This window comes from Panthera onca, chromosome E1 (genome assembly GCF_046562875.1).
Source record: "Panthera onca isolate mPanOnc1 chromosome E1, mPanOnc1 haplotype 2, whole genome shotgun sequence".
Taxonomy (NCBI): domain Eukaryota; kingdom Metazoa; phylum Chordata; class Mammalia; order Carnivora; family Felidae; genus Panthera; species Panthera onca.
In genome coordinates, this window is record NC_138352.1 from 44,822,273 (window position 1) to 44,846,173 (window position 23,901).

The 23,901-nt window shown below is 38.0% G+C and overlaps 2 protein-coding genes across 4 annotated transcripts in view; one reads left to right on the plus strand and one right to left on the minus strand.

Moving 5' to 3' along the window:
- The window catches only part of TRIM37 (tripartite motif containing 37), a 145,761-nt gene extending 141,776 nt beyond the window's left edge, over positions 1-3,985 (plus strand). Inside the window, exon 25 of the mRNA XM_078437363.2 lies at positions 3,725-3,985. Coding sequence (XP_078293489.1) covers positions 3,725-3,728 — 4 coding nt within the window. The 3' untranslated portion in view covers positions 3,729-3,985. The remainder of the gene's footprint in view (positions 1-3,724) is intronic.
- Positions 3,986-4,301: 316 nt separating this feature from the next.
- PPM1E (protein phosphatase, Mg2+/Mn2+ dependent 1E) overlaps positions 4,302-23,901 on the minus strand; it is a 213,235-nt gene continuing 193,635 nt past the window's right edge. The window contains exons 1-6 of one of the 3 annotated variants that reach the window (XM_060647752.2): positions 20,194-20,254; positions 18,911-19,110; positions 15,366-15,554; positions 12,868-13,011; positions 12,540-12,633; positions 4,302-6,626 (exon numbers count right to left, since the gene is read on the minus strand). In XM_060647752.2, the coding sequence (XP_060503735.1) occupies positions 5,569-6,626; positions 12,540-12,633; positions 12,868-13,011; positions 15,366-15,554; positions 18,911-19,110; positions 20,194-20,239 (1,731 nt within the window). In that variant the 5' untranslated portion in view covers positions 20,240-20,254 and the 3' untranslated portion in view covers positions 4,302-5,568. Of the gene's footprint in view, positions 6,627-12,539; positions 12,634-12,867; positions 13,012-15,365; positions 15,555-18,910; positions 19,111-19,894; positions 20,017-20,193; positions 20,255-23,901 lie in introns of those variants that run through there. The other 2 variants (XM_060647753.3, XM_060647751.3) reach the window with 2 other exon arrangements.

Here is a 23,901-nt window from a genome sequence, read left to right on the forward strand (position 1 = left end):
AGACACTTAACTGATTGATGGAGCCACCAGGCACCCAATTTTTCATTTTGGGGGGAATTTCCATTTTGTTTTCCACAGTGGCTACACCAGTTTACATCCCACCAAGCATGCATGAGGGATCCTTTTTCTCCACATACTTGCCAATATTTGTTATTTCTTGTCTGTTTGATACTAGCTATTCTGATGTTATATATCTCATTGTGGTTTTGATTTGCATTTCCCTGATGATGAGTGATAACAGAGTATCTTCTCATGTGTCTTTGCCATCTGTATGTCATCTTTGTAATGTGTTTGGGTACTCTGCCAATATTTTATTCAGAATGTTTTCTTGATGTTTAGTTGTATACGTTCATTATATATTTTGAATATTATCCCTTTATCAGATATGTCATTTGTGAATATCTTCTCCCATTCAGGTTACCTTTTCATTTTGTTGATAGTTTCCTTCAATGTGCAAGTGCTTTTTATTTTAGTGAAGTCCCCATAGTTCACTTTTGCTTTTGCTCACCTTGCCTGAGGAGACAGATCTAGAAAAATGTTGCTAAGGCTCATGTTAAAGACATTATTGGGGCGCCTGGGTGGCTCAGTCGGTTAAGCGTCCGACTTCAGCTCAGGTCACGATCTCACAGTCTGTGAGTTCGAGCCCCGCGTCGGGCTCTGGGCCGATGGCTCAGAGCCTGGAGCCTGCTTCCGATTCTGTGTCTCCCTCTCTCTCTGACCCTCCCCCATTCATGCTCTGTCTCTCTCTGTCTCAAAAATAAATAAACGTTAAAAAAAAAAAAATTAAAAAAAAAACATTATTGCCTATGTTTTCTTCTAGGTTTTTGGTGTGGTTTTGTTTTTGGTTTCAGGTGTCACATTTAGGTATTTAATCCATTTTGAACTTATTTTTGTGTACCATGTAAGAGTGACTGTGGTCCAGTTTTCTTACCACCATTTACTGAAGAGACTGATGTTTCCCTCTTGTATAGTTTTACACCTCCTTTGTCACACATCGACTGGGTTTCTGGGCTTGCTCTGTTCTCTTCCACTGATCACTAGGTCTATTTTTATGCCAGTATCAGTACGATACTGGTTTTGGTTACTACACCTTTATAGTATAGCTTGAAATCTGGGATTGTGATACTTCCAGCTTTGTTCTTTCTCAGGACTGCTTTGGCTGTTAAGGGTGGCTGGTTCTGATGATTGCTTCACTCTTCAGAATACATTTTTTTTTTTCATATGGTTCTGTATAGTTTGTTGAAAGTGACATATCATATGTAGGGCAGTAGATAGTTTGGAGAATTGTTTTTACATCTAAACACAGCAGGCCTTTCCTCCTGCTTATTAGACTTGTATAGCAGAGTCTGAATTAATCTAGGTTAGGAGTATGTGCTTGGTTTGAGGTTCTTCGTTGCTATGATTAACCTTAGCAATAAATAACTTATCTTTCCTTTGAATAAAAAGACAAATGACTAGTGGTTTTAAATTGTTGGGTTTTATTAAGGTATTGGCAATATTTCCACATATGTCTTAACCTGAATGAATAGTTTTAATAAAATAGGAAGGATCACTCATGATTACAACTGAACTCATAAGTGAGCTGTAGAGCAGGTTTGTAAATTGTTAAATTTACTTGGTAAGAAATGATTCACTTCATTCGCTTCACTCCATAGAGAATTCTTTGCAGAGTAATGTCATGAACAAGGGAACAAAGCCTGTCTCTCATCAAAGAGCACCTAGAGTAAGAGTTAACAATGATGTATCTGTGGACTATTTAATACATCAGAGTTTATTAAAGTATTTCCTTTTCCAGAACAACTGCTGTGTCAATCTGGAGTTCCCTATTTCCTATTTTCTAATTAATACAATAGTCTTCAAAATAGAAGATAAAAAATACTGCTAAGATGAAGTAACAATTACTTTTCAACACAGTACCATTTGGAAAATAGTCATGTGATAATACTGGTGGTATCTTGTTTTGAAGAAAAACATTTAAGCTATTCACAGGTTAGAACAGAAGAGTGGGTAATTTATCCTTTAATATCACATGGTTTTAAAAGGTGAAAAAAGTACGTTCTTTTGCTAATTTAAGACTCAAAGAAAAAGTGTCCAAAATTACGATGTGACCAAAACTATATAGTATCCCCCTTCATGGCCTTGCGTAGGCGAGAATGGTCATTGAGTGAATAAATTATGTTTAAACACTAAAGTAATAATTTACAAATCACTTTCTCACAAAGCCTTGGCAAGCCTTTGATGGAGAAGTACTTGAACCACAGCAGTTTTATCTGTAAACACTGAACTTCTTTATGCATCATTTTCGTCTGCCCATCGGATGTTGCACTTTTTACTGGCACAGTGTTCCAACAATGGAGTATGGTTGTCATGAAGATACAGCGTGACACTATACCACCACGTTGACATTATACCACTATAAATGTGGTCAGAATCAGACTCAGTGTTGACATTGACATTGTTGACACTGTCCTTGGAAAAGGTGTTACTTTCAAGGATCCTCCTACTTAAATGCAATAGTAACTTTAGTCTTACTACTTCAAGGACAGTGGATGGCACTTCTAGGTAAAGTAAAGGTATATACATGTGTGTTTCCACCATCCCCTTTAGCACAGATATAAGTGGGATTAATAGCTCCAGTGTTTGGTGCTGTAATGTTGCTAAACCTCAGATATCCCTCAAAAGTACACATCTAGAAAGTGAACAAAGGAAACCCTAAATTTAGGGACTGATTCCCTTTGAAACTCACAGTGAATGTACAAGGAGTTTGTAAGGACTTCATTTGGTAACCTGAAGTCTGTTTCCCTAACAAGTACTACACTTTCTTGTTTATATTTGTTTTACTATTTCCTATTCTAACAAGACTTTAGCAGGCAAACAAATTGATGCATATCATGTTAAATTGAAAAAGGGATACTGTCACTCTGAAGGACTGAGTGTAGAATTTTCACCACCACTAAATTACACAGTTAAAAGTACAAAACACATAATTCACAGACTATTACCTCAGCATTAACAGTTAATATATATTATATATACTTTTATATCTAATATTTTTACAATCACCAGATACACCATCATTAAATACAAGTTACAGAATGTGTAGATACCATTAGTTAGAGGGGTACTTATTGCTTACATTAGCAAGCAGCAAATAAGGGCACAGGATTTGAACTCGAAGGGAACTACTTTCTATCACCAGTGGCATTAAGATATAACACTGCATTTCACAAAGCACTGCTTTTTACCTAGTTTATAGAATCAAGAGCAGCATATATCATACCAATAACCACTACTTTAATGTAGAATTTTAAAGGATTTACCTTACAAATGGTACCTAACTACTCTATAAATATGCATGTTGTGAACAAATGAAGAGTTGCTATTTTTCACAATATTGGTTTATAACTTGACCACACTAGAACTACTCTGCTTTATTTTCTAGAGGGCTACTGGTATGAAAAATGGAACTGCTTATATAGTCAGATCTACAAAATTCAGACCCTTAAAAGTGTGGTCTATTCATCCGAGTTTCATCCAGCCATTTTTCCCCACTGAAAAAATCTATCATTTGTATCTTCTTTCCTTTCACCTTCTTTATTCTGATCAAACACAGTAGCAATGGACAACTACAGAAAATCTTAAAACTTTTTTTTTTTAATTTAGGTAAGTGCTTTGGACTATAATGTGTACCAATACTCTGCTGCCTGTTTTCTTGTTTCCTTAGATAATTTGATTTGAAACTGACTCTTCACCTGATGGGTTGTTAACAAGATCTAGGCTTCAGAAAGTGACAGATGTGAGTGAGGTCCGTATATGGGGGTAAACATCAGGTTAGTGAAAATTCTGGTACTATAGTTGGAGCCATGTTTACTTCCTCCTTTTTAGCCACGTGTCAGAAGACTTGAGAAAAGAATAAATGACTTCAAGAGAAATACTGAAAATCTTACAAATTCTTAAAAATAAAATGTATAGGTTAACAATCTGATCATTGCTGAAGTTTTTATGTATTTGATATAGCTATACTGGCATCCAAAATACGCTGCAGTCCTTTGTTTTTAAAATCTAGGAATCTGAGTCCTCCATTATGGGTCTGGGGAACATAAAGTAACAGTATTATTCTATAAAAAACACAGGCAGTGGACATTTTTCAGCAAGAACATTTGGTGCCTCCCAGTGTTGTATGTGAGTGGGCAGCTCCTGTCCATGGTATGGCTGGTCCACGGTTGACTAGGGGAAGGTAAAAGGTCATGTGGTATTATTCATGATTCTCAAGAGAATCAGAGGCAGCTTCACAGAATGAATCTGCTTATTGGTTAATTTGCTGTCTTTAAAGATATGCTTCTAGCTTGAAACTACAGAAATGGCAAAACAGACAAATTATCAAATATAAGTAACTATACTGAAATGAGAAAGACGTCCTCTCTGCAGTCTGAAGTGGCATGTAGCAGGACTCTGGAGCATTCTCCATTTGTAACTAGATAGACCTCAGTCTCCATTCTCTGCCTTCTCCTTTGCACTTGGCCTCTCTGGGATGACTTTGGGCAGTACTTTCAACCTCTTTCATACCAATTATTTCATTCCCTTGGGGAAAACAATTTTAGAGAAGTTAAAACCAGTATTTTTCATTCACCAAAACCAGTTTTTATTTTTGTAGTAGTGTATGCTTTTGCTGTCTGTGAACTTAAAAAAAGGCAGAAAAAATAGAAATACTGTTTTTCTTTTTTAAATGGTAACTTGATTCTAGTATATTTGTACCTAACATCATCTCCATTAAATCAGTTTTATTCCTGAGATGAAGGTACAGTGAAAAAACATATTAGCATCATAGGTTAAAACCAGTTGACAGCAGTCTAAAATGACAAATAATAAAAATTCTGCCAAAAGCACCATAACAGGTTATGAAACTCCCAAATAGCTACACAGCCCTAGGAAATACTTTTTAATTCAGAAAATTTTCATAATCTTTTATGTTACAGGAAAAAAAAAATCAGTATATCTTTTTGACTGTATACCACCTCACAAGTCTGAAAATATGACACTTTTATACTAGTTTTCTGCTTTCACTGTAACCAATTAAAACCCATATGGCTTTTAGTCTTTTACCAACCAAAAAAAAAGAGGGGAGGGGTTCCCTCACAGTCCCCAGTCTTAAGGAACATCCCCCAGTTAAATCTAATTCTGCATTAGGTTTCCCATAGATATATTAGGCACATCAAACCAGATATCACCTGCGTTCAGATTTCAACATTAGATATCCTGACTAAAATAACTCACAAGCTTCCACTAGTGATGTGAAGGGTAGTAAAGTGGGGATTGTATGTAGGTGTGGAGACACATCACAGGGACCAGTTGTATAATTTTGCTAGTGAAACCGCCAATACTTTTTTTTTTTTTTTAGATTGGAAACACTTTTGGGTTTTCTAGAGATCTATTTACATTTAAGAATTGAGCCATCCATGGTTTCATAATGAAGCACATATATTTCAGAAATGTCTACCTTGTTTCTACTCTGATAGTGGTGTTTTTATTGGGGGAGAGCTAGCTAGCCTACTTTAAAGAGAGAAAGTATTATATTTTATAGCTCCAAGGAAGACCTGGGTCTGGAATATCATTACTCTTTCTGAGCTTCCTCATCATGTTGGCACTGTATCCTTTCCAAATATTTTGCCTCCATGGCAGAAAACTTCTTAACATCCTATTTCTCTTCCCACTTTGAATAAGTGAGGACAGACCAGTGCCTATTTTGTGGGAAGGCTCTTGAGCAGACATAAATGAATACAACTTTGTATTAAACCTGAATCCATACCATCTCTTTGAATAATGATAGCGTAAATGAGACAATCTGGAAACTCTCTTTCCCAGGAATTTGAACTGTTCATTTTCCAACCTAGGACAGACAGGAGATAAGCTCTCCATTCTGTATATCTGCTGCCCTGTTGAACCCAAATTAAAAGAGGGAAACTCTCCAGCACCACTTTGTTCAGGCAGTGATGATTGAACTGATTTTTTCTCCATTATTAGCTCATTAGTAAGATTTGCCTTCTTTGGTGCACCAGAACCAAACATCTCAATTGGTGGCAAAAACTGGGCACTGTGAGGTTTGTTTGCTTCTATTTGTGTGAGATCTAGGTAGCCTGGGTCTTCCAGCACGTTGATTTGGGACCCTGGGCTCAGGCTAGTTCTATCAGTGAATGAATCCACACGCCCATCATAGCCTAGATCGGCTGGTGCTGAGCACTGGTGCTGAGGCCAAGGGCGTTTGCACTCTCCATGATTCTCCTTATCATCCCCACCATCTTCTTGCCCTCCTTGAAAAGAGTTCTCTGTCCAATCTGATTCCTCACTAACATTTACAGCTTTGTTCATGTCCCTCAGGAATACCACAATAACAGTGATGTTATCACTTGACCCAGCATCACGAGCTGATGCGACTAATTTGTGGGCAACCATGCTACTGTCTCCATTATTCTCCTTCAGGTGGTCAGACACAACTTTCACTGCCTCATCAGGGTTCACGGTGTCATAGAAGCCATCACAGGCCAGAATGAGGTAGTCTTCAGTTCCATCCAAAACAGTAGAGGCAGAATCTGCATCCCCACAGATATATGGCTTATGTTCAGCATCTCCTGTGGGAATTAAAAAGTAGGTCAAATTTACCTTGTATGTTTATAGGAATGTTTATGGCCAATGCTGTGACTGATCATAATTTACTGGATTGTGATCCGAATACACTGGAAAGAATTTATAAACTAGTTTCAGATAAAATATAGTACTTGATTCTTTGTTAATCAGATGCTGCTCACTCCTTACTCTCTGTTAAATAATTGCCATTCACTGGGCTTACATACTTAGCTAGCTTATTATACTCTGAATCTTGTGCCTCTAGCTATGATTTAGGCTTAGCTGAGCATGGCAACAAATGTCAAATCTAAATTTTTTGCTGCATTGAAAAATTTCAGTCTTAACACAGGAACATTTTGTTTATTGATAGATCTTTTTTTTTTTTTATTAGTGGTTAAATTTGACTTAACAGACTTGAGAACAAATCCACATTAAAAAAAAAAACAACAAAGTTGTGATCACTCTTCATTAAACACTTACATTTTGTCTTTGTTTTCAAAGTAATAGCTTTATGCTGCTAGCACAGAGAAAGGTTTGAGTTACAAGGGATTTTTAAAAATCAAGTCAACTCCCTTAAGCCAGGAAAAGTCATCCCAAGATTCAGATGAGAACTAGAATGTCAGCCTCTTGGTTCCCAATCTAGTTTGCTTTCTGCTATTTATTTATTTACTTAGTTACTTTCTGGTTTTTATTTTATTTTTTTAAGTTTTTTAAACATTTATTTTTGAAGAGACAGAGACAGAGTGTGAGCAGGGGAGGGACAGAGAGAGAGGGAGACACAGAATCTGAAACAGGCTCCAGGCTCTGAGCAGTCAGCACAGAGCCCAACATGGGACTTGAACCCATGAACCATGAGATCATTGAGCTGAAGATAACTGCCTAACCGACTAAGCCACCCAGATGCCCCACTTTTTGCTTTTTAAAGCTGCTTTACTTGTAACTTCTAGAGAACTGGAAAACATAATCATATTTCTCTCATCTTCAGGGACTACCATATTTTTGCTTTCTTCATTTGTCTTTGATCGAACCCTCTCCCCCCGCCACCTTTATTGCTATTGTTCATTCTCTACTTATGAACACTGTGAGAGCCCCCAAAGCCCTACTGGGCCATTATTTCTCTCTTATTTAATAGTTCATCCACTTACAGAATGACATTTGAACTGGGCCTTGAAGTTAGTTATCACCAGGCATAGAAGAGCCCTTGATTGAAGGAATAGCATTAACAAAGACAGAGAGACAACTGTTAAGGAATGATGCGTAGCTATATATGGAGTGCTTGGAGTGGAGACAGAAACTTAGCTTAATGTGGGCTCATGGTCTTCAGTCTATCATCAGACTACTGAGAAAATTAATCATCTACAATGCACATTTGGATCTTTCAGATCTAGAGCATTTCCAGATCCATTCTATATTTATTGTTTTCCTCTAGGTACTTGGAGAGAGCCTAGCCAAAGGGTCCTTAGCCTATTAAGTATAACACAGGATTGCTTATTAGTACAACAAGGGATACTCATTTTCTACTGTACATAGGAAACAGTATTTAGCAATAACTGCTATATTAGGAAACAGTTAAAGTTTTAAAATTTACAAAACATTTTATCATTTGTAAAGTACAGCTTGGTGGAGTCAGACTACCTGGGTCCCAACCCTACCTTTGTTACTTACAAACCCTCATTAGATACTGATGAAGTACTAAAATGACTTTGTAACTAGGGGATGATAAAATGAAGATAATTATACTTAAGTGATCTGGCTCTGTCATTACTCTTTCTCATAATTTGTTGTAGGTTCTCTCCTATAAGTAAGGTCCTCTCCAACATTTCACATCCCTGTTTAATCCTCACATAGGCCCAGAAAGCTCAGTAGGAACCCTAGCAATAACCGCTAGGACCAGTGTGGGCCACATGCCCTCTCAGCAGGTCTCGTGATGGGATACCTTGAAAAACAGATAAAAGATACGAAACTAGTCTTTTTCATACAGTAGCCAGAACCATCTTCCCTCAAACATGGTTTTGATTCCATCAACTTCAATTTCACTTCTATACTGTGATGCCTCCCAGTAGCCTGAGAAAGCTAATCAAAACTTCCAATCACAGGATTCAGTGTTCCCCACCAATCCACTTTACTAAATTTCCCCATCCCCTATTCCACCTATTATTATCATCATTATTATTTTCTGAATTCCAGCTCTAAAAATAAATGTGATCTGAGTCATACTGTTCCCAAATATCTTGTTTTAGTGCTTCAATTAAAAGGCTACTGCAACTGTTAGTTTGGAACAGAACATACAAAAGATTTGCACAGAGAAAATGCTGCCAAAATTCTGGCTTTTCACCTGCTCTACTGTTGGATGTCAAATTCATGACATTTCGCCCCCAAATTTGGTAGGAGGGCATGATTATCCATTTCATGGTGGAAATGGCAACATCCTTTTATCTTCAACCTCCTCTCTCCATGTGCTAGGAAACATCATGCCTCTGTCAACTTTGGATCATAAATCTGAAGGGCTCAGGAGGAGAAACTGTTGAAAGCTGTTCATTTTTAAAGCTTTAAAAGTGTCCCTTATTTCCTAAGTAGAGTTGAACTCAGCTCAAGAGTACTTTTTCTTGTCCCCATTTAGCCCCCTGTTTTATTCTGTGAGCTTTCCAAATCTTTCCCACATTCTTCACCTCTCTCTTCCAATTAAGCTACTGGATTTTGGTAGAGGGCCTGATTTCCTACTTCAAAGAAAATGAAGTTTATCAAACCTGAATTCCCTCAATTCCTTCCCCTACCCCCTCCTTTTTTATTTTTTTTTTTTTGAAGAGATTCACCTTATGAGTTAGCAGTCTCAGATAAGAGGTCTCCTTTTCCTTCTCAAAGCTAACCTGTGCTCTTGGACCTGACTCTCTAGGACTCACTTCTGTCTCATCTTCAGTTTCTCTTCTACTTGCTCTCATCTTTTATCCTACAAATCTGATCTAAACTCCTTATCCTAAAAACAAAAACAATAAAAACAACCCTTTCCCAAATCAGCTTTTCCCACAAGCCACCACATTATTTCCTTTACCACTAACTTGCCCAAGAAACTAAATCTACACACATTCTTTTGTTATTGCTCATTCTCCCTCTCCTATATTACCAATTATTTCCTATTTTCAGAATTCCGTGTCTTTTTTTTTTTTATCCCACATCTCACTTCACCTCTCTAGCACTTGACCCTGTGACTACTTAACTCCTAGAAACCCTATTCTCTTACTTAGTATCTGTGGTAGCCCATTTGTATATTTCTGATCCCTCCTTGATTTTCTTCACTGGCTCTTTCACTTAATAACAGCACTAATGATCATTTTGTGCTAAAACTCTGCCAGGCAGGGTTTTAAGTATGGTGCATGTATTATACTATTTAATACAAAAACTCCATGAGCCAGTCACTGTTACTATTCCTGCTTTACAAAGGAACAACAGACACAAGGAAGTTAATTTCCCAAGGCGCATAGCTTGTAAAGTGACAGAGCCAAGATACAAACCTAGAGAGCAGGAACCTTCAGTAATGAGTCTCATCCTTGGGTCTCTCATCACACTACATGTTCTTCCTGGGCAATGCCTATAGTGTCAACTAATATATACAATATCACTTCACAGAGTGCTAATATTATTGCCAAAATGGGATGAGTTCCCACATTTCTATCTGCAACTCAGAACTCTGCTAAGCTCAGATTTGTATTTCCAACTACATATAAATTATCTCTTCTAAGATACCACACAGGTAAGGTACCTAGAATATAAAATATGTCCAAAATGAACTCATTACCCGCCCTCTTCCCCACCCCACAAATGCTGCTGCTTTCTTACAGATGCTTTATCATCTCAGTCACACAAGTCAAAAACCTGGAAGCCAGCTTTCCTCCACCCCCACAAACTGTCACTTCCATCCAATCAATTTCTGCCTCCTCTGTATCCTTTCTGAGCTGCCCTCATAGCTGTAACAAACTGTATCAACAGCCCCTGAAAGATCCCATCTAGTCTTTGTACTCTAGTCCATCTTCTATACCATCATCCCAAACAAATACCTTTATAAGGGATTATAAATGATCATGTGGCCTCTATGCTTATTCACCTGGGAGAGTCTAGACTACTTAGCCTGGCATATAAACCCCTTCACAATCTGGCAGCAACACTTACTTTTACCACGCCCACCCTCTGCCCTGGTCTCTTGTATGTGCTGCTGTTCCTAAAACATGGCATGCCCTTTCAGGCGCCCACGTATTTGTATGCCCCTACCCCTGGAATTTCCTCCCCTACACACTGTCCTCCACATCCAACCTAAAAGCCACTTCGTCTATCAAGTTTGCCTTATTCTCTCTTAGACTGTCTCTTATTCAAGGACAGTCTTCCCTTGCTTTTGGTTTCTCCTTGTGTTATATTTTAGAAGCAAGAAAAGGCAAGTATTCTCTAGTAAAGTTGGTTCTATTATCAGCATGAAAGGTACGTTTCAGTACTGTGACAAAGACAGTAAGATCAAGAGGAACTGTCAGAAATAATTTTACATGAGGGTGTGTTTTAGTAATGAGAAGTTTCTCCTCGGTGGTCTTATTCCAGAGCTCCTAATAACTCTCAGTCTAAGATAAAACTAACTCTTATTTTTTCAGAAGCACTTGCAGGATCTTTCAGTTTTCACTTTCTGTCTCAGCCTTCTGCTGCTCACATTTGGGCCACTTCACAGCTTGCCAGCACCTTCCCAAAGAGTGGGAGGAACTCACATCACTGGTGAAACTGAATCAATCCTTTGAGATTTTGTTAATGTTCCAGAATGTTTTGGTAATGATAAGCAAAATTGGGGGGTTGGATGTGAATGCCGTTTATCCATTTTATCCCTACGTCAAACCACTTCATTTTTTCTTTAGGAGCAGGGTCTAAGAACTGCAGTATGCATGCATATCACCTATAAAGATACACACAAATTTATTCTTTTTAAAAAACCAGAGGGCCGCCTGGGTGGCTCAGTCGGTTGAGCGTCCGACTTCAGCTCAGGTCACGATCTCATGGTCTGTGAGTTCGAGCCCCGTTTTGGGCTCTGTCATGATGGCTCAGAGCCTGGAGCCTGCTTCGAATTCTGTGTCTCCCTCTCTCTCTGCCCCTCCCCCGTTCATGCTTGGTCTCAAAAATAAATAAATGTTAAAAAAAAAAACTTTAAAAACCAGAAAATGAAGCTAAGACATGAAGCCTAAAATATAATAAACCCAGGTGCCAAAGTAAAACAAAAATAGAAACAGGACTATCTTTGAACTTATGCCCTTGCATTTTGTCATTCCGTCCAATAAGCTTAGCTGTTTACTCTCTAAGTTTTAGATAGTTTCATTGACTTCCCCTTCTGAAGAACTTATGTACTAGGGAGCCAGATTCTTTAAAACCTAGGGTTACCTGGCAAATCAGTATATTCCACATAAAGAAAATTGTTTTCATCTAAAAAGTACAATGTTGATGTCATTTTATAATTCAATGAAAAACAAGTAAAGACATTAGAAAGGTAAAATATAGAGAGGGAAGCCTTCCTGTTCTCTTGAAAATACCGAGTCAAGCTAAATATGACCCAAAATGGAATGAAATGAGGATCACTATGGTTTTAAGCAAATTTGTGTCCCAAAGATTAAGGGCTTCCATTCAAAAAAGAAAAAAAGGATAGAAACTAAGAAGTTCTGCATTTAACATAGTTCCCTTTTAATAATGGTATTTAAGCATATAGATGAAATGGTTGATTAAATCAAATAATTAAGAGGCATTATCCAATCGTTATTTTAAATAATAATAACCAGTCTGATAATATAAATTACCATCTCAGGTTTTCTTATTGTAGTTAATATAATATGGAGTTAATATAAGACCGTGATCTGGAAGAGGACAGTCTGGAGAAACAAAAATTAATTGGTTTTTCCTACCAATAGCTCTGGAGACCGACAGACTTCCATTCACCCTCCAGGCACCAAACCAGACTACACAACCTCCAAGAGCCTCAATTCGCTGCTTTTCATCCTAAACAGCAATGCAATAGAGAGAAGCAAATAATTGGATTCAGGATTTATTTTTCTACCTTACATAGTAAACAAGAGATATAATATTCATCAGCTTCCTGGAGAGGTTCTCTTTATTACTCCTTTGTAAGGTGGACATGGTTGCTCAGCGAGTCGTGGTAATTATAATAATCAAATGAATCTTAGTAACTAGAAAACTGCCTCTGTGGCATGTGCTCTAACAGAGCACACTTACCTCCCTGTCCGGTTTGTGTGGCTTCATTAGTTCAACAGCTTGGCCTTTTCTCACAAGCATAACCTGGGAATCCCCAACCCAGGCCACATGGAGCATGTTACCTCTGATAAAAGTCACCACTCCTGTGGTCCCACATCTTAAGCTCTGAAAATAATTTAAATAAAACTAGAGTCAGTAAAAAATAAGTAGAAATCAAATTTTCATTGAGAAGCAGTTTATAGTTAATATAAACTTTTAGTTGGGGGCTAGATTATTAATAACTTGATTTCACAATAAATAGTAATTCCTATTTTTCAATGCATTTTTATGTGCATGTCCACACACATAGATGCAAACTGTGATATGCAAGGCAGGGATGATCATTTCATTTCATTTCATTTCATTTCATGTATAGGTAAGAAAAACTATGGCAGGTTATGTGATTTTCCAAGGCTAGGTAATTCATTAGTACACAAAACAACTGAAATTCTTTTTCTTCCTAGTCCAGTTGTCAGTCCACTATAGTAATCTTTAAAGATTTCCATATTCTGGTCTCTATTTTGCTACTGATGTATGTTCACAGGGAGGATCCTAGATTACACAAAACATATAAAATATCTGACTGATATACAACAAATGCTCCCATACTCTGAATATTAACCAGGAGCCAAGAGATACATGTTTCCTGGCATGCTAAGTTGCTTATAGTTTAAAAAAAAAAATCTATAATAATTTTAGGGGCCTTTGCTTTTGGAACACTGAACAGCCTGGAATTTCACCTCAATAGCTCAGTACCACTGTACTTAATGCTCCCGATATTACTATACTAAAATGACATCTCCAATTTGACATGAGTCACCACGAAATAAGCATGACTTTCTGTTACCAAGGACTTGGCCTAAATTAGAACCAATGCGTCAGGGATGGTAAAAGGCCCCTTGTATCCAATGAGAAAAACAACTTCTCATTTTCCCTATATAGGGAAAGTTTGTTATAAATCCTCACCCACCAATAAAATGCCTTCCCACACAGAGTGTTCAAAAACTCAGCCCCCTGGAACACATGATAAAGACACTTCAGTGCATATGCCCTGGAGAGAACAGGAGGCAGGGCTGCTTCACAACAGGAATAGCTACTTTCTTCCCAGCAGTTAGCAGCACATGGATGCACAAGAAGGAGAAAAGTAACTGCTGAGACAAACCTAAATTATTCAAGAGAACTGTTGGCAAGACTGAGAGACATCAGGATCACTGGCAAAGCAAATGAGGTGAACATGGTCAGAAAGAAAAGTCCTGATTTTGAGGGCACAGAGGAAAAAGGATGAAACAGAAGATGAAGAAGACGAAGCAAGTCTCTTAGTTTCACGTTGGTTATTACACATCACCTCTCAGGGGCCAGTCTTGTCCTCAGAGTGAGGACAGCCAGCAGCTCCAAGGCAGGCAGAGCCACGCAGCGCCAGCCCTCAAAAGCCTCTGAGAAGGTCTGAGGTCAACGAGTATTTTGTTGTCTTGCCCCACCTCTACATGTAGACCCTAGGTTCCTGTTGTTGGATTTGCATATTAATCTAAACCTGGGATGCAGGTGGAGAGATAACAGAATATTTTCATTGCTTAATACCAAATAGTTCTGAATTAGTCTCATTAATTCCAAGCACCACTATTGCTATAAACCAATAACAATGAGATCGAAAAAATGGATTAAATGATGACCCTGCTCTTTCCAAGTCCATTTCAAAAATAGTTAATGTTTAATTCATAGGGCAGGAGTCTTAATTTTTGTATGTATAATTCTGTAATTTTAAAAATTAAAAATTATTATCTTGCTATTGGCCCCCAGTTAGAAATGAATAGAGTACTGTAGTTAATCATATACCAATGCCCCGAATGATAATTAAAATTTTTACTTTTAGATCTTAATTTGGAGCCCCTGTCATTCATGTAGAGTAAAAACCTTAGGTCTGATTAACCTTAAGAAATTAGGACATGAGCTCTGACTTTTCTTCCTATTAAGAGAAAATCAGTTCAAGAATCATCTAAGGATTCACTCTTTCCAAGCAAATTTTCCCTCAAGAGATACACAGTAAAACACTGCCAACCCATTTAGAACCAAGTGTATGGGAGTAATCTAGCTTCTGTTTCCTTTTTAGTCCATTGTTTTAATCACCATACCCAGATCTTGTCAGCAAAAGTCTGCTTATAGAGATGGTCCTAGTGTGAACCTGACAGGCGCTGGTAAATAAGAAAGATAAAACTCACCTGCCAAATCCAGCAATGGACTGGCTTTCTGGAAAACTATAGCTTCGGAGTTTCTCTACAGTACATCATATCACCCCCTAAAACCCTAAAGAGGGAATTAGAACTACTATAGAATCCAATACTGTGGGTCAAGAATACAGTTTGAAAGAGAACTTTAAATAATGCCTGCCCAAAAAGACAAAATCCAAAGCAGCCCTTGAACCACAGACCAAGCTGAGCTCAGCCAGTGCATTCATGGCTGGAATTTATGAGAAAAAGGCATACCTCCCTGGCTGCTTTCTGCACAAACCGCTCATCAGTAACCCGGAAGGCCCGGCACAAGGCCTCAGCAGGATCATGGGGGAACATTTCCTGGCGTACTAAATTAACATGCAGGTGAATGGAGGCATAAATGGCAGCATCCACTCCTCCATGGCCATCAAACACTGCAAAGTAAGCTTGTTCTTCCTGGTCCTGTCAATAAGAAAAACAGAAACAGTTAAGTGAGTTAGGTACAGTGTGACTCAAGTGAACCAATCCCCTGTACTGGTGCCCATTGTCCTCCTCTACTACACTTGTCACCCAGATAATGAGACTAAATGCTTCCCTTTTTTGACATGCATGATCAGCTGCTAAAATACCTGCAATATGAGGACATCTGTGTTTATACACATAACACTGAAACACATCATGGCCAATTAGCTCAGGCTGAAGCACCCTCTTTGTGAAAGTTGTTGTCTTATACCATGGAAACCACCCACATACAGTTGCTTCAAAACTGCTGTTACAAGTTGTGGGAAGGGGGAGGAAAGAGAAGGTATAAGGACGAATTGAGCAAAAGCTGTTCTGAGCATTTTTCTCAAAATGAAAGTATTCTTATAAAATTAGAAACCAAGAACAATAGAAAATAATGGCCTTCAGCACAGGGCCAATTATGTTAGGTTGTTTAAAATACAGAGATAATGAAAGTATACACATACTTCTTAATTATAATATCTTCTTCATAAATCATTCAGTCACACTGAATACCCACCATATATAACACAGTCTCTAAACTGGTTAGCCAAACTTGAACCATATTAGATGTCCAAATGTCCGGTAACCATTATGCCTTGTCCTCTAATCCAAGATTGAGCCTCGCACTTCCTGGCTCACCCACTGCTTGAAGCATAAAGGCAACTGCCAGAGGAGGGTCTTCCAAACCTGTGCTTTGTGTTGACAAAGGAAGCCTAATCACAATATTACATTTAAACATTAAGTAGTTTGCTTCTTTATCTTCAACAGCAGTGTTCACATCTCTGATCTAGCTTACTAAGGAGATTTCTAACTCCCTGAATCTCTCACTTGAGTCCTGGGCTCCCTTTAGGCAACAGTATGTAATCATTTTCTTTTGCAAACTTTGACTTCATCCTTGGGATCAGGGAGCTCAGATGAGTCTAGGCCCTGTCATTCAAAGGAAATCAAATATACAAAGTAAACCATCTAATTTTCTTGTGCTTATTTTCTCATCTATTTTAAGTAAGGATGAGTTGCTATCTCATGGGGATTTGGAAGAACTACTAAAACAACAGATATGTCTGTGCTTTGAAAAAATTCTTTTTAGGGAAACCTGGCTGGCTCAGTTACAGGAGCATGCAACTCTTGATGCTGGGGTTGTGAGTTCAAGCCCCATGTTAGATGTAGAGATTACTTAAAATCTTTAAAAAAAAAAAAAAAGAAAGAAAGAAAAGTTCTTTTTAAAGTGCATACTACATTTACAAAAGCACCAAATATAAATAGAATAAAAACACCCAAATATTATGATATCAATATCTAATACAGACATTACAACCAGTTAATAGTTTAATAAGTACCATCTACAATGCCATTGAAGATTAACTGATTAAACAGAACTATCTTCAGAAAAGTCTTGACTGACATGTACTAAATGTACTAAATGACATATACTAAAGCAGTACTTATAAACAACTCAGTTGGCAGGATAAGGGTAAAACTGAAAAACAGCTTTTACAAGCAGTTTTTAAATGAGTGAGCTGATGTGGGGTCATCACAAAGAGGGAGGGGACAAGAATACTTTTATGAGGACATGAGAATAGAACTTTAGTGTGTGATTGGTAGGAGATTTATTTTTTAAGTTTATTTATTTTGAGAGACTGAAAGAGCGCAAGTGGAAGAGGGGCAGAAGGAGAGAGAGACTCCCAAGCAGACTCCACACTATCAGCGTGGAGCCCAATGCAGGGCTTAAACTCATGAAACTGTGAGATCATGACCTGAGCCCAAATCAAGGGTCAGACGCTTAACTGACTGAGCCACCCAGGTGCCATAGTGGGGAGATTCAATATAGCATCTGAAGAAACAGAAGAGAGCCAAGTGGATCTCTTTAAAAAATTAGTTTTAAATTTTTTAATTAAAATTTTTTAATTAAAATTTAATTTTTAATTTTTTAAAAAAAATTTAATTTAAAATCTTTAAATTAAAGATTAAATTAAAGATTAAAATCTTAAAATCTTTAAATTAAAAAATTTTTAATTAAAAAAATTTTTAATTAAAAAATAGTGTTTCCCCTGGTATAAAGATGATGTATTGTTTACTGGGACTAATAAAGAAGTATGAAGAAAGAAAGAAATCTATATTATCTCACCATTCACAGATAACCAGTCATATATATGTGCTGCTTTTGAGGCAAATATATCACATATATATGAGCTGCTTTTGAGGCAAAATGAAAACCAACCAGATCAAAAAAAAAACAATAATGCCCTCAAACCTGAGTATAATCTTCAAATGGGTATAATGATAGAAGGGTTGTTTATCATACAATATAGCTTTTTAGGTTATATTTGCATAGGCATGGTAACATTTGGAAACAGAGATATCCAGATAGTCTAAAGATATTTGGAAACAAAGCTGATCTATCTTTGTAACATAAGCACCAATTATCAACCTACTATCACTGCTTAGCAGACCCTGACAGTCAGCTAAAATTTAAATTTAGCTGCCAAATGAAGGAAATATTGTGCTTTGTATAAATTACTACATTGTAATTTTTAAGTTATGGACTTGAGTGAAGAAAAGAGGCAAGTGACAGGCAAAGGAAACAAACCTACCTCTGTTTGCACTAACCTAACACATTTAATAGAAAAAGAAGAGGAAGATAACAAGAAAATGGTTATTAAGCTGACAAGGCTCATATGATCCAATTTGTCAGTCACAGAGATTCACGAAATGTAATTCCAGCTACTTTCCTGTATCAGAAACCAAGATTTTAAAAAGAAAATCACATGAAATCAGAAAACGGTCTCAGTCTCAAATTCATTCTTTTATGTTTGTGTTTTATGTTGCTTCAACAACACAGTAATGTGGGAACTTAATCAACAGCTTTATTGAGGTATGACAGTTTTTCTTTTTGCTTATATGTTTATAGAATAACTCTGAAAGTTTACACAAAAATTTGGTACTTCCCTTGTCTTCATGGAAGAGCACTGAGTGTCTGTGAGACAAGGATAAGAGATTTTTTTTTTTCCAATTCTGAACCATGTGGATATATTATTTATTCAAAATAACATAAAATAGGGGCATCTAGCTGATTCAGTCAGTGGAGTATGCGACTCTTGATCTGGGGTTTACATTGAGCGTAAAGCATACTTTAAATAAAACAAAACCCCCAAAATAACATAAAATAGTTAACTTTTCTGTTGTCTAATGCAAGCAAATTTGTGCCACTCTGCCTTTAGTCCTCCAACCCATCAGAGATACTATCAGAAAATAGGACCATGAAGGTGTTTGTTTTGTTTTTTAAATCTCATGGATTCTTGAGAAGTGCCCTTTACCTCTAAATTGAAGAGCATATTAAAGTCAGGAATGCAGACATGTTTGTCTTCCATTTTCCTGCGCATGTTTTTGATGGCATGGATTGATGTTTCATAATAAAGCTGGGGTCTCCTGCGGAGAGGGAAGTCTTTCACCCAGCTGCAGCAAATCTCATGTAGTTTGCTGAAGACAGAACGCGCCAATTTCATTGTCTCAATCTCTGTGAAAGAAACACAGACACCCCCAGTGAAGAGCCATTTAAAGCTGCTTTTCACTAGCCTGCTTGGTAAAGACAGAAGTAGGTCACCTTAGTCAAACTCCTTAATAGAAGAAATTCTTCTTCTCAAGAAAAAATGAAATGTTGCTTCTGAAGAGAGAAAATGACAACCAATCTAGTAGAAAATCATCAGCCAGCAGCTGCCACTGATATCCTTATGTCATAAGGAGAAAACCTCTGGTCAGGGTTGGATCTACTCCTAGACTGGATTTCTTCCAACCCTCAAAGTGCTCTGACCACTGCTATCTAGTTCAGCTCCACAGCAGTGGCTCCCTTTTGGTTGGCTGCCATGGTTATTATCTGGAGAGCCAAGAACCCCCTGCTTAGAAGAATGACTGAAATATGAACAGTAGTTATTCAGCAATTGAAATATGAAAGGCCTATGGAAAAAAAATCATTCATTTTGCAAACTACAGGAATGAGCATTTATTTTGATTACCATTTTGCTTTTGTCTTTTTCTTCCTGACCTCTTCCTTTACCTCCCTCCAGTTCCCTAACTTTTCTCTCTTGTAACTGATCATAATTTGGAACTAAATGATATACATTTTTCTTATTTGATGAATTTTTTAATTAAAGTTTTTGGCAATGGCTTCAATAGTTTAGCTAGAAGGTTAACAAATGAAGTAAAGTTTTTAAAGTTTTAAAAGTCTCTAAGGGAAAAAGTACTTAAACTCTGTCTGTATGTGTAACCCTGGATAGAAAAAGACCAACCAGAGGATTCTTTACCTTAGATCATTAAGTCTACTACCTATCAAGTGGAACAGATGAGCTGACTTCTGAGTCGGACTCGAATCCTTCAATGGATGACAGATGTGTAAGCCTTTTAGGCCACAATGAATAGTGTCTCACACCATCTCAGCTCCAGCTGTCCTCTACTCAAGTGCAGCTGTTAAATAACCAGGGGGAGATTAGGTTTTCTCAGGCCAGCATTTTAGATTACTATATCCCAGGTAAACAGGTAAAAAAAATTCAGAATTCTCCAAAAACCTTTTTTTTTTAACTTTACATAAAGCAGATATTATTACCTGACAGCCTGCGAAAATGTGTACCAGATGGCCAGTGGCTGCACATGACTCCTCTGATCTAGAACACAGATCTCCAGAAGAGAGACTGTGTTCTAGAATGGCCTAGGAACTTAGATTCCCATTTTTTTATTTCCTTCCCTGCTGTTGCTTTTTTTTTTTTTTTAATTTTTTTTTAACGTTTATTTATTTTTGAGACAGAGAGAGATAGAGCATGAATGGGGGAGGGGCAGGGAGAGAGGGAGACACAGAATCGGAAGCAGGCTCCAGGCTCTGAGCCATCAGCCCAGAGCCCGACGCGGGGCTCGAACTCACGGACCGCGAGATCGTGACCCGGGCTGAAGTCGGACGCTCAACAGACTGAGCCACCCAGGCGCCCCCCCTGCTGTTGCTTTAATCTGTGACTACATTTACCTGTTTTCTTACTCAAAATCCTTCCAACAATGATTATATTCAGAAAGCTTATCTCAAGGTTTTTGTTGCCTTTTTTTTTTCTAACATAGTACAGGGTGGTAACCTATGTTTTGTGGCTCTGCCCCCCCCCGCTTGACATTTTTATTTAATTGAAAATCAAGGGTACATTTGAAAAAGAAAGCAAGTTCAAAGAGCCAATACAACCTGAGGAGGTGTGTATAAGAGAGGAACTGAAGCTAATACACAAGCCAATAGTTTTACTGTTTTGACAAAACTCCAATCTTTATTTTTTTAAAGCACCAGTTGCCCAGAGATTCTTTCAGCCAGCAATTACCTATTTGTAATTTGGTCTTTGCAGCAGCATAGGTGTGAGTTTGACTCAATCACAACAGAGGACTGCAAAACAATAAGTGAATTTGGAAACACTTACGGAGAATGGAGTTGGGTGAAACAAATAACTGATGTTAACTATCGGGATAGTTTCCAGATAATGTCCAAATAATAGAAACCATTATTTTTTGACTTGTATATTACTCTTCTTATATAGACCCACACTGTCCAGTAAGGTTGCTTACTAGCTACATGTGGCCATTTAACTTTAAGTAAAATTTAGAATTCAGTTTTTGGGTTACATTGGCTAGATTTCAAATGCTCAGTAACTGCATATAGCCAGTGGCTACCACATTGGACAACAGGCAGAGAACATTTCCATACCTGTGCTGTCTATTGGACAGTAAATTGGTTAGGTGGAGGCAATACCAGCTTCCTCTAGTATTTAGTAAACCAGTAGATCTGTTCCTATCCCCTCCCAGTTGCTTCTTCCATTACATTCCCATTACACCATCTTCTATAGCTCTTGCCACATTTTATACCAATAGATAATATTTATTAAGTACTTGTTACATCCTCTTTCTCTAGAACATTTCACAAATAAGTAAAACCTTTTTTTTTTTTACACTTTTTTTTTTTTAACATTTATTTATTTTTTGAGACAGAGAGAGACAAGAGCATGAACGGGGGAGGGGCAGAGAGAGAGGGAGACACAGAATCGGAAGCAGGCTCCAGGCTCTGAGCCATCAGCCCAGAGCCTGACGCGGGGCTCAAACTCACGGACCACGAGATCGTGACCTAAGCTGAAGTCGGACGCTCAACCGACTGAGCCACCCAGGCGCCCCAAGTAAAACCATTTTTAATCACAGGTCTGACTCCAACACCCGTGCTCTAGATTTCCCAAATTAGACTGTACATACAGACTGTGTCTCAATTATACTTGATTCATCATAGTACAGTAACTGGCAGATAGCAGGGGCTCACTAGATGTTTACTGAATAAATGAATATGCAAACATAAATTAGCTACTAAAATATTAAATATTTGTATGCTTTTTGATTGTCCATTCTGTTTCACTCCGATTTTAACTTTTTTTTTAATGTTTATTTATTTTTGAGACAGACAGAGCATGAGTGGGGGAGGGGCAGAGAGAGAGGGAGACACAGAATCCGAAGCAGGCTCCAGGCTCTGAGCTGTCAGCACAGAGCCCAACATGGGGCTCGAACCCACAGACCGTGAGATCACTACCTGAGCTGAAGTCAGATGCTCCACCGACTGAGCCACCCAGGTGCCCGTTCACTCCATCAATTTCTACAGTGGTGCCATTATTTTATAATTACTGTAACTTTGGGGCACCTGGGTGGCTCAGTTGGTTGAGTGACCGACTTCGGCTCAGGTCATGATCTCGCAGTTTGTGAGTTAGAGCCCCACGTTGGGCTCTGTGCTGACAGCTCAGGGCCTGGAGCCTGCTTCGATTCTGTGTCTCCCCCTCTCTCTACATTTCCCCTGCCTGCTCACATTCTGCCTCTCTCTGTCTCTCAATAAAGGTTAAAAAAAAATTTATAATTACTGTAACTTTATAACATGTTTTCATATCAGAACTAGTTTTCCTACCTAATACTAATTTTAAAAGGCTATCACTACGGTAGTTTGACATGCTTATTCTTCCAGATGATTTTTCTAATTATTTTGCCAAGTTTGAGGGGGAAAATTTGTTGCCCTTGTGTTTGGGGTTACCTTAAATTTATAGAGTAACCTGCAAAAGAAAAAAAAAATTAATGTATTTTTCATATTGAGTCTTATCTAGAAAAAAGTTGTTTCATTATTGAAACATTATTGTTTCATTAATTAAATCCTTTTTATGTTGCTCACTAGTTTTAACATAGGATTAAAAAAAATTTTTTTAATGTTTATTTTTGAGAGAAAGCACGAGTGAGGGAGGGGCAGAGAGAGAGGGAGACACAGAATCTGAAGCAGGCTCCAGGCTCTGAGCTCTCAGCACACAGCCCAATGTAAGGCTGTAACTCACAGGCCATGAGATCATGACCTGAGCTGAAGTCAACACTTAACCAACTGAGCTACCCAGGTGCCCCTCATAGGATTTTTTTTAAAGTAATTTTCTACCCCCAACGTAGGGCTCGAACTCATGACCCAGAGTTCACATGCTCTTCCAACTGAGCCCGCCAGGCGCCCCGGGAGCTTCATATTTCTTAAAGAATATATTCCTAGTTATTTTACTTTATTTCCTATTTCGAGTCAGAACTTTGCTTTAATGTGTTTGGGTTTTTTTTGCCACCTAGCAAACATTCCTCTTTCTACCAGAGACATTTCCTTCTCTCAGTTCCTGTGTATCTAGGAGTAAAACATGTGATTCAGGTCTAGCTAATTAGAGAATCACATTCCTCTGGCCACAGTGATGGGTTCAGGAATTGGAAATAACCCAAGCTGGGCTGGTTAGAGTGAATCTGTGATTTATGTAAGAGCAACTGAGTATTTAGTTACTCTTATTTTCCTGCTTGATTTGCACCTGGGCAGTTGAAGACCTGGTGGCCTAGCAGTGATCTTGCCTGAAAATGGAGCCTGAAAATAAAATCAAAATTAAAGAGGGGTGCCTGGCTCATTTGGTAGAGCATGCAACTGCTGATCTCAGGGTTGTGAGTTCAAGCCTCATGTTGGGTGTGGAGCCTACTTCAAAAAAAAAAAAAAAAAAAGAATACAGCTGAGATTTGGAGAAATGCCAGGTTCTGATGAATCATGTGAAGCCTTGCATCTAGCCGTGTAGCCCATACATTGAAGGGTAGCCAATAAATTCTGTTTTGCTGAAGCCAGTCTGTTAGTGGTCACTTGCAACTAAAAAAAAATTTTTTTTTAAGATTTTATTTTTAAATAATCTCTATACCCAACATGGAGCTCGAACTTACAACCCCAAGATCAAGAATCACATGATCATCCAACTGAGACAGCCAG